The sequence below is a fragment of the Oncorhynchus nerka genome, linkage group LG18, assembly GCF_034236695.1.
Source record: "Oncorhynchus nerka isolate Pitt River linkage group LG18, Oner_Uvic_2.0, whole genome shotgun sequence".
Taxonomy (NCBI): domain Eukaryota; kingdom Metazoa; phylum Chordata; class Actinopteri; order Salmoniformes; family Salmonidae; genus Oncorhynchus; species Oncorhynchus nerka.
In genome coordinates this window covers 58,483,341-58,498,114 of record NC_088413.1, presented here as the reverse complement: position 1 = coordinate 58,498,114, position 14,774 = coordinate 58,483,341, and the positions used below count along the sequence as shown (strand labels likewise).

The following is a 14,774-nucleotide window of genomic DNA, read 5'->3' as shown; positions in this document are numbered from 1 at the left end:
CGAAATGCTTGAGTTCTCTACTGCTTGGATGCTGATAGAAATAAGAGCTTGTACAAACACAATGGCAACAAGACTACTCTGCATGACAGTTTGATTCATTTCATGTTTTAGAAAGGCACTTGTTCAAACAAAATGTTTTCCTGTGAAAGACAATAAACACAAGGTCGAATTGAAGGGGCTTAAACAAAGAAGCAGTGTGAATTTTTACATCAGGAACTGCAGCAGGCCAAAGTGACTCCACTCTGTGTACAGTTGGACACAGTCGTACCTGGGAAAGTGGTTGACCTTCTGGAAGTCTTGAAGGCTGCGTAGGAGGTAAGGCTTGAGGTGAGACCCCGTCCACATGAGGTTGAAGTCATTACTGTTTGGATGGATCTGAAAAAGAGTCCTTCCAGTCAAGCTCAGATCTCAGTTATGTACTTCAGACTATTCAGAGGCAGTACTCACAGTAAGACCAAACAATATGCAAAGGCAGGGGAAATCGTTAAGAAAATTAAAGGACATCATAACAGGAAAAATATAGCCTTGGTGCAAACAAAAGGTTTGCACAGTTGCTGTTGAATACCACAGTTCCTGTTTGATATGCATCACATCTGACGGCTTGATAAAGATGGATCCGAGGCTTAGATCCGATACTCAGCCACTAATCTCTACCTTCAAATCATCTCAAAGGGAAGCCAGCTCACCAGCTATTTTAATCACAATCATAGTAATTTATATCTGTTTTGTTTTATTCATACCCTTCTGCGCTCCTTTGTGAAGAGGCAGGTTTGACATGGGCCAGCACTAACTGCTATGAGAAAGCCAGATGTTTGCAATAGAGGGTTATTAAACTTTGGCTCTGGGATGATGTGGCAGACACTAGCATGTCTTTGATGATGGGTTTAGTGGGAGTCAAGTGGCATTGAAGTGAACAAAAAAATATGAATTAATAGTAAGTGCTTGGATGAAGCAATAATGGGGAGTGTGCTCTTGTGAAACAGGATTAACACTATACTGGGCAAACTTTGTCCGTGCGTGCATTTCCAGGCTTTGACAGACTGTCAGTCAGGAAAAAAAACAGACCTATCCCCTTACAACACATGACAGAAAGGAACATACAGTACCAGTCAAAAGTTTGGACACACCAACTCATTCAAGGGTTTTTCTTTATTTTTACTATTTTCTACATTGTAGAATAATAGAAAAGACATAAAAACGAATTAAATAACACATATGGAATGATGTAGTAACCAAAAGTGTTAAACAAATCTATATTTGAGATTCTTCAAAGTAGCCACCCTTTGCCTTGATGACAGCTTTGCACACTCTTGACCAGCTTCAGGTAGACACCTGGAATGCATTTCAATTAACAGGTGTGCCTTGTTAAAAGTTAAATAGTGGATTTTTTTTCCCTTTGAGCCAATCAGTTGTGTTGTGAAAAGGTAGGGGTGGTATACAGAATATAGCCCTATTTGGTAAAAGAACAAGTCCATATTACGGCAAGAACAGCTCAAATAAGCAAAGAGAAATGACAGTCCATCAATACTTTAAGGTCAGTCGATTCGGAAAATGTCAGTGCAGTGCAGTCGCAAAAACCATCCAGCGCTTTGATGAAACTGGCTCGCATGAGGACCGCCACAGGAATGGAAGACCCAGAGTTAGCTCTGCAGCAGAGGATAAGGCCATTAGTTACCAGCCTCAGAAATTGCAGCACCAAAAAAAATGCTTTGCAGAGTTCAAGTAACAGACACATCTCAACATCAACTGTTGAGTGGAGACTGTAAATCAAGCCTTCATGGTCAAATTGCTGCAAAGAAACCACTCCTAAAGGACACCAATAAGAAGAGACTTGCTTGGTCCATGAAACACGAGCAATGGACATTAGACCGGTGGAAATCTGTCCTTTGGTTGGATGTTGGTTCCAACTGACGTGTCTTTGTGAGACGCAGAGGAGGTGAACTGATGATCTCCGCATGTGTGGTTCCCACCGTGAAGCATGGAGTAGGAGGTGTGATGATGTGGGGGTGTTTTGCTGGTGACACCGTCTGTGATTTATTTTGAATTCAAGGCACACTTAACCAGCATGGCTATCACAGCATTCTGCAGTGATACACCATCCCATCTGGTTTGAACTTAGTGGGACTATCATTTGTTTTTCAACAGGACAATGACCCAACACACCTCCAGGCTGTGTAAGGGCTATTTGACCAAGAAGGCGAGTGATGGAGTGCTGCATCAGATGACCTGGCTTACACAATCACCCAACCTCAACCAAATTGAGATGGTTTGGGATGAGTTGGACCGCAGAGTGAAGGAAAATCAGCCAACAAGTGCTCAGCATATGTGGGAACTACTTCAAGACTGTTGGAAAAGCATTCCAGATGAAGATGGATGAGAGAATGCCAAGAGTATGCAAAGCTCTCATCAAGGCAAAGGATGGCTACTTTGAAGAATATAAAATATATTTGATTTGTGTAAACACTTTTTTGATGTAGAAAAATAGTCTAAATAAAGAAAATGTAGGTGTGTTCAAACTTTTGATTGGTACTGTATGTGCAAGTGAATCAGAATGAGATTTCATGTAATACCTCATGGAATCCATGAGTGGTCAGTAAGCCACGAACCAGCCGGCTCTCCGTGCGCACAATTTTGAAGGCCAGGTTATACCGTTCTAAAGACAGAATATGAACATAACATTATCATTCAACAGAAATTAAAGGATTGGGCCAGGATATGAATTCAACCGAATTATATACTCTCATATCTTTAGAATGTTTCTTATGGACATCGTACCTCCAACAGAACGGATGTTTCCATCTTTAGAGACGATGGCTTCAGCAAAGAACACCAGGACTGGGATCTTCCTGCTGAGGCCACTCCAGGCAATGCAAGGATGGTCCCTGATGAGACAGAAAAACAGATCAATAAAGTATTCTTACATTGAGAGGGTCATGCAGGGTCAAGCTACTCAAGAGTAGAGTTTATACTTTAAGCTCAAAAAATAAAATATGGGCGACAAAATACCCATATAAAGTCCAATAAAACAATAACCTAAATGAGAGGGAAGAGTATCTAAAACACGGCATACCATTAGCCTACAGCTGTAAACCCTTTCCAACATGTCTTTAATGTCTCATTATGTTGAGTTTAGAGTCCTGATGATGCTACCCTTAGGGTGGTGGAACGCAATCTGACAAGGTGTTTACATTAGCGGAGCAGAGAGTGGTCGAGCCACACAGTCTCATGGATACTGAACAATAACAAACCTGTCAAGTAACAAACACTCTGGTAACATTGCACTGAAAATATCTGATAGGTTGGCTGTGTCTGGTTCTATCAGTGACCATGGTGGAGATAAGGACCTCTTTACACAACACATACTAGTCCCAGGAAATATATTTTTGTAGTGTAAAGAGTCGGATCTAGATTCAAATCTCTGAGAGACATTTCTCCCACTACCACCGGAGATTGTGTGGGGCACATCTATGCCACTGAGTGCTATAGTGTAACGAAAATTGCTGCCCCACAACACATGTCCCTGCAAAAATTACCTTAATACCAGTAGACAGTATTTTTGGCCTGTTAGCCAAAACCTGTAGGATGTTGTTATTATGCCTGTGTATAAGACTGGGTTACACATTGATTTGTCTACATCACAGGAGCTTTACAACAACCGTATGCTCAGTCTCCTCCAAGGAATTCAGAGAACTTCAGAGTATTTCTGAATCGTTGCATTAATCAAGTGGGCAACATTGTGTGCAATATGATTTACTACATCCAAGGATAAAGTAAGGATAGTGTAAACAGAAAAGTTGCAAATGTGATGTTGAAGAGTGATAAATATTACTACACATATTTTACGAATGTAAATCCACACTTAAGATGGCATGCTGCTGGAGAAGAACTATCAGACTTGACCATTCTAGATAAGGTTGGGTGCGGTAGTAAACAATACCTGCTCCTGGCTCAGGTATTTAGACATGTCAGACAAAACTGACACTAGAATAGTGAGCTTTAATGAGATGTAATAGTTAGGCTAGTGCCCTGCAGCATCACCACCAGTAATAACCCAGTATCTACCTAATATAGGCTCAAGTCATAGGTGTCAAACTCAGTCCAATATTAAGCTAGCAGTGCCTAATTATGTAGGCCTATTGCATGTCTTGAGGGAGATTTGTCAGGCACTCAAGACACTTTACATAAATAATACATTTTAGTCTCTGATGACCATGTATGAGAATGATCTAAGGTGCATTTGCAGATTAATTAGTTGCCAAAGAGTTTAGTAGCCTAATGAAATTTGAATTCAGGACTAGATGAAGACAAGACCGTGAACTTCTTGGCCTCTTCTGCTGTAGTAGTACATGTTCTATTTAAGGACATACTTGAGGTGCCAGGCTATTTAAGTGCCAAATTTATCACATTTATAGACACCAAATAAGCCAGGCTTAATTTAGATTGCATGGTAAGCTCTAGTTAACTAAGTTTAACCACATATTGACACTTTATACAGTATATTTAGATCATACAGGGATCTGTTCTTACAGTGTTTATTATTGTTGCATGGAATTACATACTAGAACTATTTGAATTTAATAGGATCTCAGTGGTGGCAATGAGTTTAAACATTGATCTGTGTATTTTTCTGTTACTTAGCATACTAATGTTGCTTTTTACAACTAGAAGGAAATGTAACAAAACCATTAGAAACACTTAATCAGAACAGCCACTTACTCTTGCTCGTCCTCTGAGGACTCTGAATCCTCTTTATCCCGGATCACAGTTGGCATTTCCACCACAGTGAAGGGGGAAGTACCTCCTGACGAAATCTGCTTTGAGTCAGGTATCTGGGGTTATGAAGGTGGGCATTTCCAGCTCTCACCGTCTACTGTTGAAATATCAGTCCAGTTAAAACACAGCATTTTCATACTGAAGAATACACTGCTGTCTGGAATTGAGTTAACTTACATATCAATAATAACCATGCATAAATTAATATTATGAGGCCATATTAGCACTGCCCAGAAACAAGCTGAATCATAGACCGTCAAACACCTAGCCCTAACAATGTAAAATATGTTGTGTGTTGCTATTACAGCTAACGCTAGCTATGTTACATAGTTATTACTAGCTCATGATACCAGCTAGCTAGGAACTTTATGCAACATCTGAGATTGGTTAGGTACTTAGCTAACGTTAGCTAGATAGCTAAATTAGGTAATAAGGTTGGCACGTTAGCTACCTAGCTTTACTGTGGTTTGTAATACAAACTTTATGTTTCATTGAGAGAGCAAGCTAACATTCAGGTTATAAATCATGACAGTCGTAAAACTACCATATTAACATACCCAACTCTTCAGCATAGGATAAACTTATGTATTCGAAGAACCACAGTTAGCTAGCTAGCCATCATAAAAAGTCTTCCTGTAGCTAGCCTATTTGTAACTACAACAACTGACTGGCAACCAATGGCGAGAGCATGCGCACTGTCCTCAAGCACGTGACGTTTTGGGCCACACAACTTCCAATTTGTGATGAATTTCTATAATTCCAAATATGCATCGTAAAATAAGAATTCCAATGTTTTTATTGAGGGATAAAAACGGACTTGGGCATTCCAATGCCTGCAATGTACTACTGAATCGGGGCATTTGGTCAGAACATGTCACACAGGGAATGCTTTGGAATATTCAATACGAATTACATTGTCTAGCATAGTATTAAAACAATTGCTAAAGTAATATAATAGATTTTTGGTGTTTTAATTTTTATAGTATGAATGTAAATCGTCGCCACTTCGTCTCCTGTGGCCGGGAGCACCAGGAGAGCTAAATCAATCGCGCCCACAGTCGCAACTGTGGTTTGTGTTGTAATGATTGGTGGAATGCGCGAAATAAGGCGGAACCTAAAAGCACGTTACCAGTCGAACGACCCATTGTGATGAATGGGACGATGATGAAGCCATCTTCTGAGCTCTATAATTGGCCAAATTGAATGTCCATATCAGCTAATTATTGAGCGACAGTACAGTTCACACGGTATTCTCAATCTCCAAACATTAGCAATGTTTTTACAGACATGTTGACATTATATGTCTATTGATTTCGACTCGCTGATCACTGTCGTATCACTGTCGTAGAAGGTAAGTTAGACACATACATCATTTTGTTTGTATCGCGCTAGCAATGATGGTTGCTGTTGTAGCTAACGTTAGCTATATTACCCACGACCATGGTGGTTCTTGCAACCTGACAGAGCATTCACCCGAGCTGTAAACAAGCAGAATGAAGCTGTTATTTTCTTGTTCATTTTTGCAAAGTGCTATGCTGTCTGCCCCTTACTCTCAGCCAATGTGTCTGGCAGGTGCATCCCACAGAAGGCAAGGATGAGTCGTTTTCTGAATGTTCTGCGGAGTTGGTTGGTCATGGTGTCTGTCATTGCCATGGGAAACACCGTCCAGAGTTTCAGAGATCACAGCTTCCTCTCTGAGAAACTCTACACGGGGACACCAGAGTTTGGTGAGTAGTTTCTACACGGGATTGCAACACTCTCTAAAGCAGGCCATGACTGATCTTACCGTGCAAGGGTGGGTGTGGGTGCAGGATTTTGTTCCAACCTGTAGGATGTTATTATGCCTGTGTATAAGACTGGGTTACACATTGATTTGTCTACATCACAGGAGCTTTACAACAACAGTATGCTCAGTCTCCTCCAAGGTGCAAGGAATTCCTAGAACTTCATGTAGGTTCTGCTTCCTTTTTACAGTAAATGGCCTCCAAGCAAGAACATTTGGAATCTGGACATTGTTGTCGTCAATTATCCGCTGCACGTGCGCCATAGACATTCAGAACAAAACGTAAGATTTCCTGCATCCTTGCACTGTTGTCTGTTAATGCAACTGAGTGCATAAACTGTGATTTGTGTTCTGTGGGAGTTATCTTAAATAGTTGTTGTCACTTCATGTAGGCTCTATCACATCACCCTGTGGACATTTGTACTGGCTCTGGGACACTTCCTGTCTGAAGCCTTCATCTACAAAACGGCACCTCTGACCATTGGCGTTATGGCACCTCTCATTGTGGCGAGTAAGTACTGCAGCTCTATAATCCCATCTGATCAAATAGTGAGCTTGTTTTGTTAAAACCAGTAACAACAGTGTTAACAAATCATCAAACTACCAGGTACATAAGGTGCATCGCTCAACTAAATGTTTTGTCTGATGGAACTTGCTCAGATCTTGTGCTGCTGGTGTCTGTTATTGCGGAGTAAACCCATTGCATCCTCTCACCTCTCCAGGTTTCTCTATCGTGGGAATGCTGATTGGGTTCCAGTGTGTTCCAGAGCATCAGGAAGAGGTGGGTGCACGGCAGAAGAAGCGGAACTGATTCCAAGCAGCAGAAAACTGTTTTAGCCCAACTCTAGAGAAAGCTGCGGGATAGTCTACTGCTTCTTGCCTTGAAGAATGAGTGGTATATTTACTATACTGTATGTACACAAACACAAGAGTCCAATATGTGTGAAAGTTTTAAGACTGGATATGCAATAAGTGGGATTTATTTTGCAGGTGACTTGTTCCTGTGCTACGTGATATGTGCTACAATATACTATGGTTTTTATGGCTACAGCTGTTTCACTCTTACACTGAAAATTGAACAGCAATTGTCTATCAATGTTTCATGATGTACAATAATAATGCATAAATGTAGAGATGATTTATGTATTAATTATGGTTTGATTGTGTGATAGGGCTTGGGACTGTGGATTTTGACATCTGTCATTCACAGTACATTAATGGAGGATTTCAACATTGGGCCTATTTCTGTATGTTACTGGATTGTGTCTGTGGTGTAACATGTTCATGAATAAAATAACAGAGCATTTATCTCAATTTAGTTCACCAGATTACCAGGTGCAATTGTTCACAGTATCTGAGAATTTGTCCAAACAATGTCTACAAACCGTTTTACAAAACTATGATTGTTCTTCATTACAGAGTATGACAAGCCGTACCAGTCAAAAGTTTGGACACTTACTCATTCCAGGGTTTTTCTTTATTTTTACTATTTTCTGCATTTTACAATAATAGTGAATACATCAAAATTATGAAAGAAATCATGTAGTAACAAAAGTGTTCAATAGATTTTAGATTCCCACCATTTGCCTTGACAGCTTTGCACACTCTTGGTATGCTCTTAAACAGCTTCACCTGGAATGCTTTTCCAACTGTCTTAAAGGAGTTCCCACATGCTGAGCACTTGTTGGCTGCTTTTCCTTCACTCTAGTCCAACTCATCCCAAACCATCTCAATTGGATTGAGGTCAGGTGATTGTGGAAGCCAGGTCATCTGATGCAGCACTCCATCACTCTCCTTCTTTGTCAAATAGCCCTTACGCAGCCTGGAGGTGTGTTGGGTCATTGACAAATGATAGTCCCACTAAGTGCAAACCAGATGGGATAGCGTATCGCTGTAGAATGCTGTGGTAGCCATGCTGGTTAAGTGTGCCTTGAATTCAAAATAAATCAGACAGTGTCACCAGCAAAGCACCATCACGCCACCACCTCCATGCACAACCTCACATGTGGAGATCATCCATTCACCTACTCTGCGTCTCACAAAGACACGTCGGTTGGAATGAAAAATCTAAAATTTGGACTCATCAGTCCAAAGGACAGATTCCACAGATTATAATGTCCATTGCTCGTGTTTCTTGGCCCAAGCAAGTCTCTTCTTATTATTGGTGTCCTTTAGTAGTGATTTCTTTGCAGCAATTCAACCATGAAGGCCTGATTCACACAGTCTCCTCTGAACAGTTGATGTTGAGACGTGTCTGTTACTTGAACTCTGATGCATTTATTTTGGCTGCAATTTCTGAGGCTGGTAACTCCAATGAACTTATACTCTGCAGCAGAGGTAACTCTGGGCCTTCCTTTCCTGTGGCGGTCCTCGTGAGAACCAATTTCGTCATAAAGCTTGATGGTTTTTGTGACTGCACTTGAAGAAACTTTCAAAGTTCTTGAAATGTTCTGCATTGACTGACATTCATGTCTTAAAGTAATCATGGACTGTAATTTCTCTTTGCTTATTTGAGCTGTTCTTGCCATAATATGGACTTGTTATTTTACCAAATAGGGCTATCTTCTGTATACCCCCCTACCTTTTCACAACACAACTGATTGGCTCAAATGCATTAAGAATGGAAGAAATTCCACAAATTCACTTTTAAGTAGGCACACCTGTTAATTGAAATGCATTCCAGGTGACTACCTGAGAGTGTGCAAAGCTGTCAAGGTTAAGGATGGCTACTTTGAAGAATCTCAAATATGAAATATATTTTGATTTGTTTAACACTTTTTTGGTTACTACATGATTCCATATGTGTTATTTCATAGCTTTGGTGTCTTCACAATTATTCTACAATGTAGAAAATAGTCAAACTAAATAAAACCCTTGAATGAGTAGGTGTGTCCAAACGTTTGACTGGTACTGTGTATACAATGATTATACTTAACAATATACTGTATCATTTGAGTGAAAAACACTTATAAGATTACACAATCATTAAAAAAGAAAAATCACTGGACAACTTCTAACTGCAACACATCAAGTCAAATAAGCAGATGAAAAAGGTTTCTCAGTAACAAAACTACAGGTCAAAATAATAATATACTTTAGAAAATACAACACTAGCCTACTTCCAAAAAGTCCATTGGATTGTCTCGCCACACTAATGATTTTTTGCTCACATTCTGTTATCATTGTGTTCCTTTAAAGGCTATTTAACAAGTCAATGCAGATAAATATTAAATAGAATAGTCCTAAAGTTCTAAGAATGTGGTTAAAGAGGTTGAGTCCTTATGAGACATACTCAGATGCACAGTATCAAACATATTCACCATTATCAGCAGTATTTGTTACTTTTATTTATTATTTTATACTTATCTATTTTTTACTTAACATGTATTTTCTTAAAACTGCATTGTTGGTTAAGGTCTTGTAAGTAAGCATTTCACTGTAAGGTCTACCTGTTGTATTCGGTGCATGTGACAAATACAATTTGATTTGATTTGATTTACTCACAATTATCTCCTTGTAATCCTATATGGCAGATAGCAATCTCAAAATCCTGTTAAGCCACTAGGTGAGTTGGCTTGACTGGATCGGCTCGGCCCTCTGAACAGACTGCCATTCAACTGAAACCACTGAATCTGTAGTCTAATTGTAATTAACGTTAACAAATTCCAAAAATAGATCAGTTACATTAATACTTTCTGTTCCAGTATGGTATTGGTCAAATAACAGGAAACAAATAGCACAGTTTGAATATTGCTCATATCAAAATGCACAGACATCAACATTTATAATACTTAGATTGGAGACATTTAAAGCTAGAGAAACCAAAATGAAAATATTAACAATTCATAGTGTACTCTCAAAAAGTGACAGTTAAATATGAATTATCAGCACAAAAAAATGGAAATACCCTTGGTTGTGCTTGATAATCAAACCAGTTATCTTCTGACGAGTAATTTGCTGTAGAGGGAGAACCTGTGTGATTCCAAGTGTATGATGGGATTTCTTTCTTTTCACACCCGTTCAACTGGATTTCCTCCTTATACTTTGATGTCCTTCAGTGTAGCTGGCTGTGAGAGGCCTTCCTGTGGGTGACCTGCTTGTTTCTGTCAAATCAAAACATTACTATTAGAAATCAGATTTTCCTAATGATACAATATTATATTATGTATTGTTACTACATGTTAAAACTTTAAATTGTGTTATTTCAATTGAGGTGGAGCTTACAAACAACAGAACATCTTATTGGGTCTCATTATACCATAACATTGTTGAATACTCATTTCTGATTGGCTTGAAGGACATTCTAGAGTGTGCATTATTTCCCTATAAACTGGGTGGTCGAACCCTGAATGCTGATTGTCTGAAAGCCTTGGTATATGAGACCGTATACCACGGGTATGACAAAACATTTATTTTTACTGTTCTAATTACTTTGTAACCAGTTTATAACAGCATTAAGGTACCTTTGGGGCTTGTAGTATATGGCCAACATACCTAGGCTAAGGGCTGTATTCAGGCACTCCGTGCTGCGTCGAGCATAAGAACAACCCTTAGCCATGGTATATTGGCCATATACCACACCCCCTCGGGCCTTGTTGCTTAAATAACGCACTGTATGTTTGCATGGTAGAATTCAATGGCTATAGTTAATTTTTACATTTTTTTGAAAGCAAAAGTTGAATTGAAAACAGTATTGGTATTGTTCAGTGGTGTAAAGGACTTAAGTAAAAAAAATACTTTAAATGCTATAAGTCGTTTTTATGGGTATCTGTACTTTACTATTTATATTTTTGACCACTTTTACTTCACTACATTCCGAAAGAAAATGATGTACTTTTTACTCCATACATTTTCCTTAACACCCAAAAGTACTTCTTACATTTTGAATGCTTGGCAGGACAGGAAAATGGTCAAATTCATGCACTTATCAAGAGAACACGTGGCCATCCCTACTGCCTCTGATCTGGTGGACTCACTAAACACAAATGCATAATTTGTAAATGATTTCTGAGCGTTGGAGTGTGCCCCTGACTATCTGTAAATTTTATAAACAAGAAAATGGTGCCATCTGCTTTGCTTAATATAAGGAATTTGAATTGATTTATACTTTTACTTTTGATTCTTAAGAATATTTTAGCAATTACATTTACTTTTGATACTTAAATATGTTGATAACCAAATACTTTTAGACTTTTACTCAAGCAGTATTTTACTGGGTGACTTTCACTTTTACTTGAGTAACATAAATACATTAATAAGCTAGCAAGTCTCTTTGTTTGGTTACCATGGCAACTACTAGCTATCTTGTAAATTTGCAAGCTACTTCAATGGATGTTGAACACATTCTACTTGCAAATGAACACATTGTTAGTGGCAAATGTGTTAAATTATAGCATGGTATAATCAACTCAGGGCTCTATGCATTATCTGAAAAACAATACATATTCGTAAATTAAGCATAAATAAGACACAAACTGGCATTTGCGTTTGTTTCCCAAACGTTTTATCGTCCCGTAACCCCTTAAACATTCAACCTCCAGCTGCGTACCCTCTCTAGCACCAGGGTCAGCGCACTCTCAAATGTTGTTTTTTGCCATCATTGTAAGCCTGCCACACACACACACACACTAAACAATATATTTATTGAAAATGAGTGTGAGTTTTTGTCAAACCAGGCTTGTGGGAAGTGACAAAGAGCACTTATAGGACCAGGGCACAAATAATAATATAATAATAATCAATAATTTTGCTCTTTATTTAGCCATTTTACATATAAAACCTTATTTGCTCATCAAAAATTGTGAACAACTCACCACAGGTTAATGAGAAGGGTGTGCTTGAAAGGATGCACATACCTCTGCAATGTTGGGTTGTATTGGAGTGAGTCTCAGTCTTAAATCATTTTCCACACATAGTCTATGCCTGTATTTAGTTCTCATGCTAGTGAGGGCCGAGAATCCACTCTCACATAGGTACGTTTTGGCAAAGGGCATCAGTGTCTTAACAGCCGGATTTGCCAAGAAACTCTGAGCACGGCCCTATCCAGAAATCTGAAAAACTTCAAATATTCACAGAATTGCTTGTTGCAATTTCAATGAAGCTCTCTTGTTCAGATATCGGTAAGTGGACTGGAGGCAGGGCTTGAAGGGATAACGAATCCAGTTATTTGTGTCGTCCGTTTCGGGAAAGTACCTGCATAATTGCGCACCCAGTTCACTCAGGTGTATCACATTTGACATTGTTGACACTATATCACATTTGACATTGTCCGTAAGCTTGAGTTCATTTGCACACAAACAAAATCATACAATAATGGAAAGACCTGTGTGTTCTCCTTGTTAATGCAGACAGACAGAAAAGAGCTCCAACTTCTTAATCATAGCCTGAATTTTGTCCCGCACATTGAATATAGTTGCAGAGAGTCCCAGTAATCCTATATTCAGATCATTCGGATCATCACCCAGATAGGCCAGTCCTGTGAAAAACTCGTCATCATGCAAACGGTCAGACAAGGGGAAATTATGGTCACAAAAGAAAACTTCAAGCTCGTCTCTCAATTAAAAAAAAAAAGTGTCAATACTTTCCCCCTTGATAACCAGCCCACTTTTGCATGTTGTAAAAGTGTTACATGGTCGCTGCCCATATCATCGCATAATGCAGAAAATACACGAGAGTACAGGGGCCTTGCTTTTACAAAGTTAACCATTTTCATTGTCGTGTCCAAAACGTCTTTCAAGATGTCAGGCATTCCCTTGGCAGCAAGAGCCTCTCAGTGGATGCTGCAGTGTACATAAGTGGCATCGGGAGCAACAGCTTGCACGTGCGTTACCACTCCACTATGTCTCCCTGTCATGGCTTTTGCGCCATCAGTACAAATGCCAACACATTTTGACCACCAAAGTCCATTTGATGTCACAAAGCTGTCCAGTACTTTAAAAATATCCTCTCCTGTTGTCCTGATTTCCAGTGGTTTGCAGAAGATGATGTCTTCCTTAATTGACCCCCCATAAACGTAATGGACATATACCAGGAGCTGCGCCAGGCCCTCCACGTCTGTTGACTCATCCAGCTGTAACGCATAGAATTCACTGGCTTGTATGCGAAACAGTAATTGTTTCAACGCATCTCCTGCCATGTCACTGATGCGTCGTGAAACAGTGTTGTTTGATGAAGGCATTGTCTGTGTAGTTTTTTTTGCCATTTGCCCCAGCATTGTCCCAGCCATATCCGCGGCAGCAGGAAGAATAAAGTCCTCCATAATAGTTTGGGGCTTGCCTGTCTTAGCCACTCGGTAGCTCACCATATAAGACACTTCTAGCCCCTTCTTAATAATGGTATCTGTTCATTTTATACATGTCTTACTTCTAGAAAGTAATCTTTATTCTCATTCAAAAAACTCCAGTGGCTTATTTTTCTAATTGTCATGTTTAGTTTCTAAATGTCTGCGCAAGAGTGAAGGTTTCCCGAAAGAGAGTAACAATTAATGTGATTAGATGTTAATTATTAGACTATGCTACCTGTATTTGACATTGTGTTGTTATTTCACTGAACACTAGGTTTGATTACATTTTTGGAGGTGAAACGAGGCTACTCAGGCGAGAAAAAAACCTCACCCAAATGTATAGCCTCTTTGGAAAATATAAATGTACTGTGTGAAAATGTGAAGAAAAATTGTTATTAATATTTTTTTTATGTAATTCACATTTTATTTGGCGTTCCCCCGACGGCCTTGCCCATTTAGGAATACCTGTACTAGAATATACGAGTATTGCTGTCATCAAAACAATATATGTTTCATGCAAGAAGTACATCAATCCACAATTTACAGGTAATATATACAATTTAAAGGTAATGATCATCTTTCTCTGGAAGACAGAAACAGCTGATTGATCTGCTAACCGTTTTTGTAAGGTACCAAAACATTTCCTCTGGGGTTTATTAGCTTCACTTAAAAAACTAAACTGGAAGTGAAAAGGTCTGTGCTATACAATAAACAGAAGTGATTATTTTTCCAATGAGCTCATATAGTAGGGCTTTGCTTTGAGAAGGATGATCAACCGAAGCACAAATAGTTCAAAGCACTAATATTACACTCAAGCAGCAAGCTCTATCCTTCAACAAAAGATTTTGCATGAACACTTTATTTCCACCAAGGTTTTACAGTACTTTAGTGCCTCACTCACTGCTTAGCTGACAGAAAATGAGTCTTACTGTTTCT

General features: G+C 39.1%; 3 protein-coding genes across 5 annotated transcripts in view; 1 reads left to right on the top strand and 2 right to left on the bottom strand.

The window, feature by feature from the left end:
- ttll5 (tubulin tyrosine ligase-like family, member 5) overlaps positions 1–5,437 on the bottom strand; it is a 99,734-nt gene extending 94,297 nt beyond the window's left edge. For both annotated transcript variants that reach the window (XM_029688177.2, XM_029688178.2), the window contains exons 1-5: positions 5,331–5,437; positions 4,717–4,870; positions 2,776–2,882; positions 2,571–2,653; positions 269–375 (exon numbers count right to left, since the gene is read on the bottom strand). In XM_029688177.2, the coding sequence (XP_029544037.1) occupies positions 269–375; positions 2,571–2,653; positions 2,776–2,882; positions 4,717–4,772 (353 nt within the window). In that variant the 5' untranslated portion in view covers positions 4,773–4,870; positions 5,331–5,437. The remainder of the gene's footprint in view (positions 1–268; positions 376–2,570; positions 2,654–2,775; positions 2,883–4,716; positions 4,871–5,330) is intronic.
- Positions 5,438–5,960: 523 nt separating this feature from the next.
- erg28 (ergosterol biosynthesis 28 homolog) lies at positions 5,961–7,870 on the top strand. Its single transcript, XM_029688710.2, has 5 exons — positions 5,961–6,124; positions 6,346–6,500; positions 6,748–6,838; positions 6,949–7,067; positions 7,279–7,870. The coding sequence occupies exons 2-5, from the start codon at positions 6,368–6,370 to the stop codon at positions 7,365–7,367; spliced, it is 432 nt and encodes a 143-aa protein (XP_029544570.1). The 5' UTR covers positions 5,961–6,124; positions 6,346–6,367; the 3' UTR covers positions 7,368–7,870.
- flvcr2a (FLVCR choline and putative heme transporter 2a) overlaps positions 7,856–14,774 on the bottom strand; it is a 26,721-nt gene continuing 19,802 nt past the window's right edge. For both annotated transcript variants that reach the window (XM_029688175.2, XM_029688176.2), the window contains one exon: positions 7,856–10,659. Coding sequence is in view for 1 of the 2 variants with exons in the window: in XM_029688176.2 (XP_029544036.1) it covers positions 10,594–10,659 (66 nt within the window). In the remaining variant the exon portion in view is untranslated. The remainder of the gene's footprint in view (positions 10,660–14,774) is intronic.

What these genes read in the sequence shown, in the direction of transcription:
- erg28 (XM_029688710.2), top strand. Translation starts at nt 6,368, where the DNA reads ATGAGTCGTTTTCTGAATGTTCTGCGGAGTTGGTTGGTCATGGTGTCT. An exon ending in CACGGGGACACCAGAGTTTG is followed by an intron (nt 6,501 to 6,747) that starts GTGAGTAGTTTC and finishes TCCTTTTTACAG; the next exon opens with TAAATGGCCTCCAAGCAAGA. An exon ending in ATAGACATTCAGAACAAAAC is followed by an intron (nt 6,839 to 6,948) that starts GTAAGATTTCCT and finishes CACTTCATGTAG; the next exon opens with GCTCTATCACATCACCCTGT.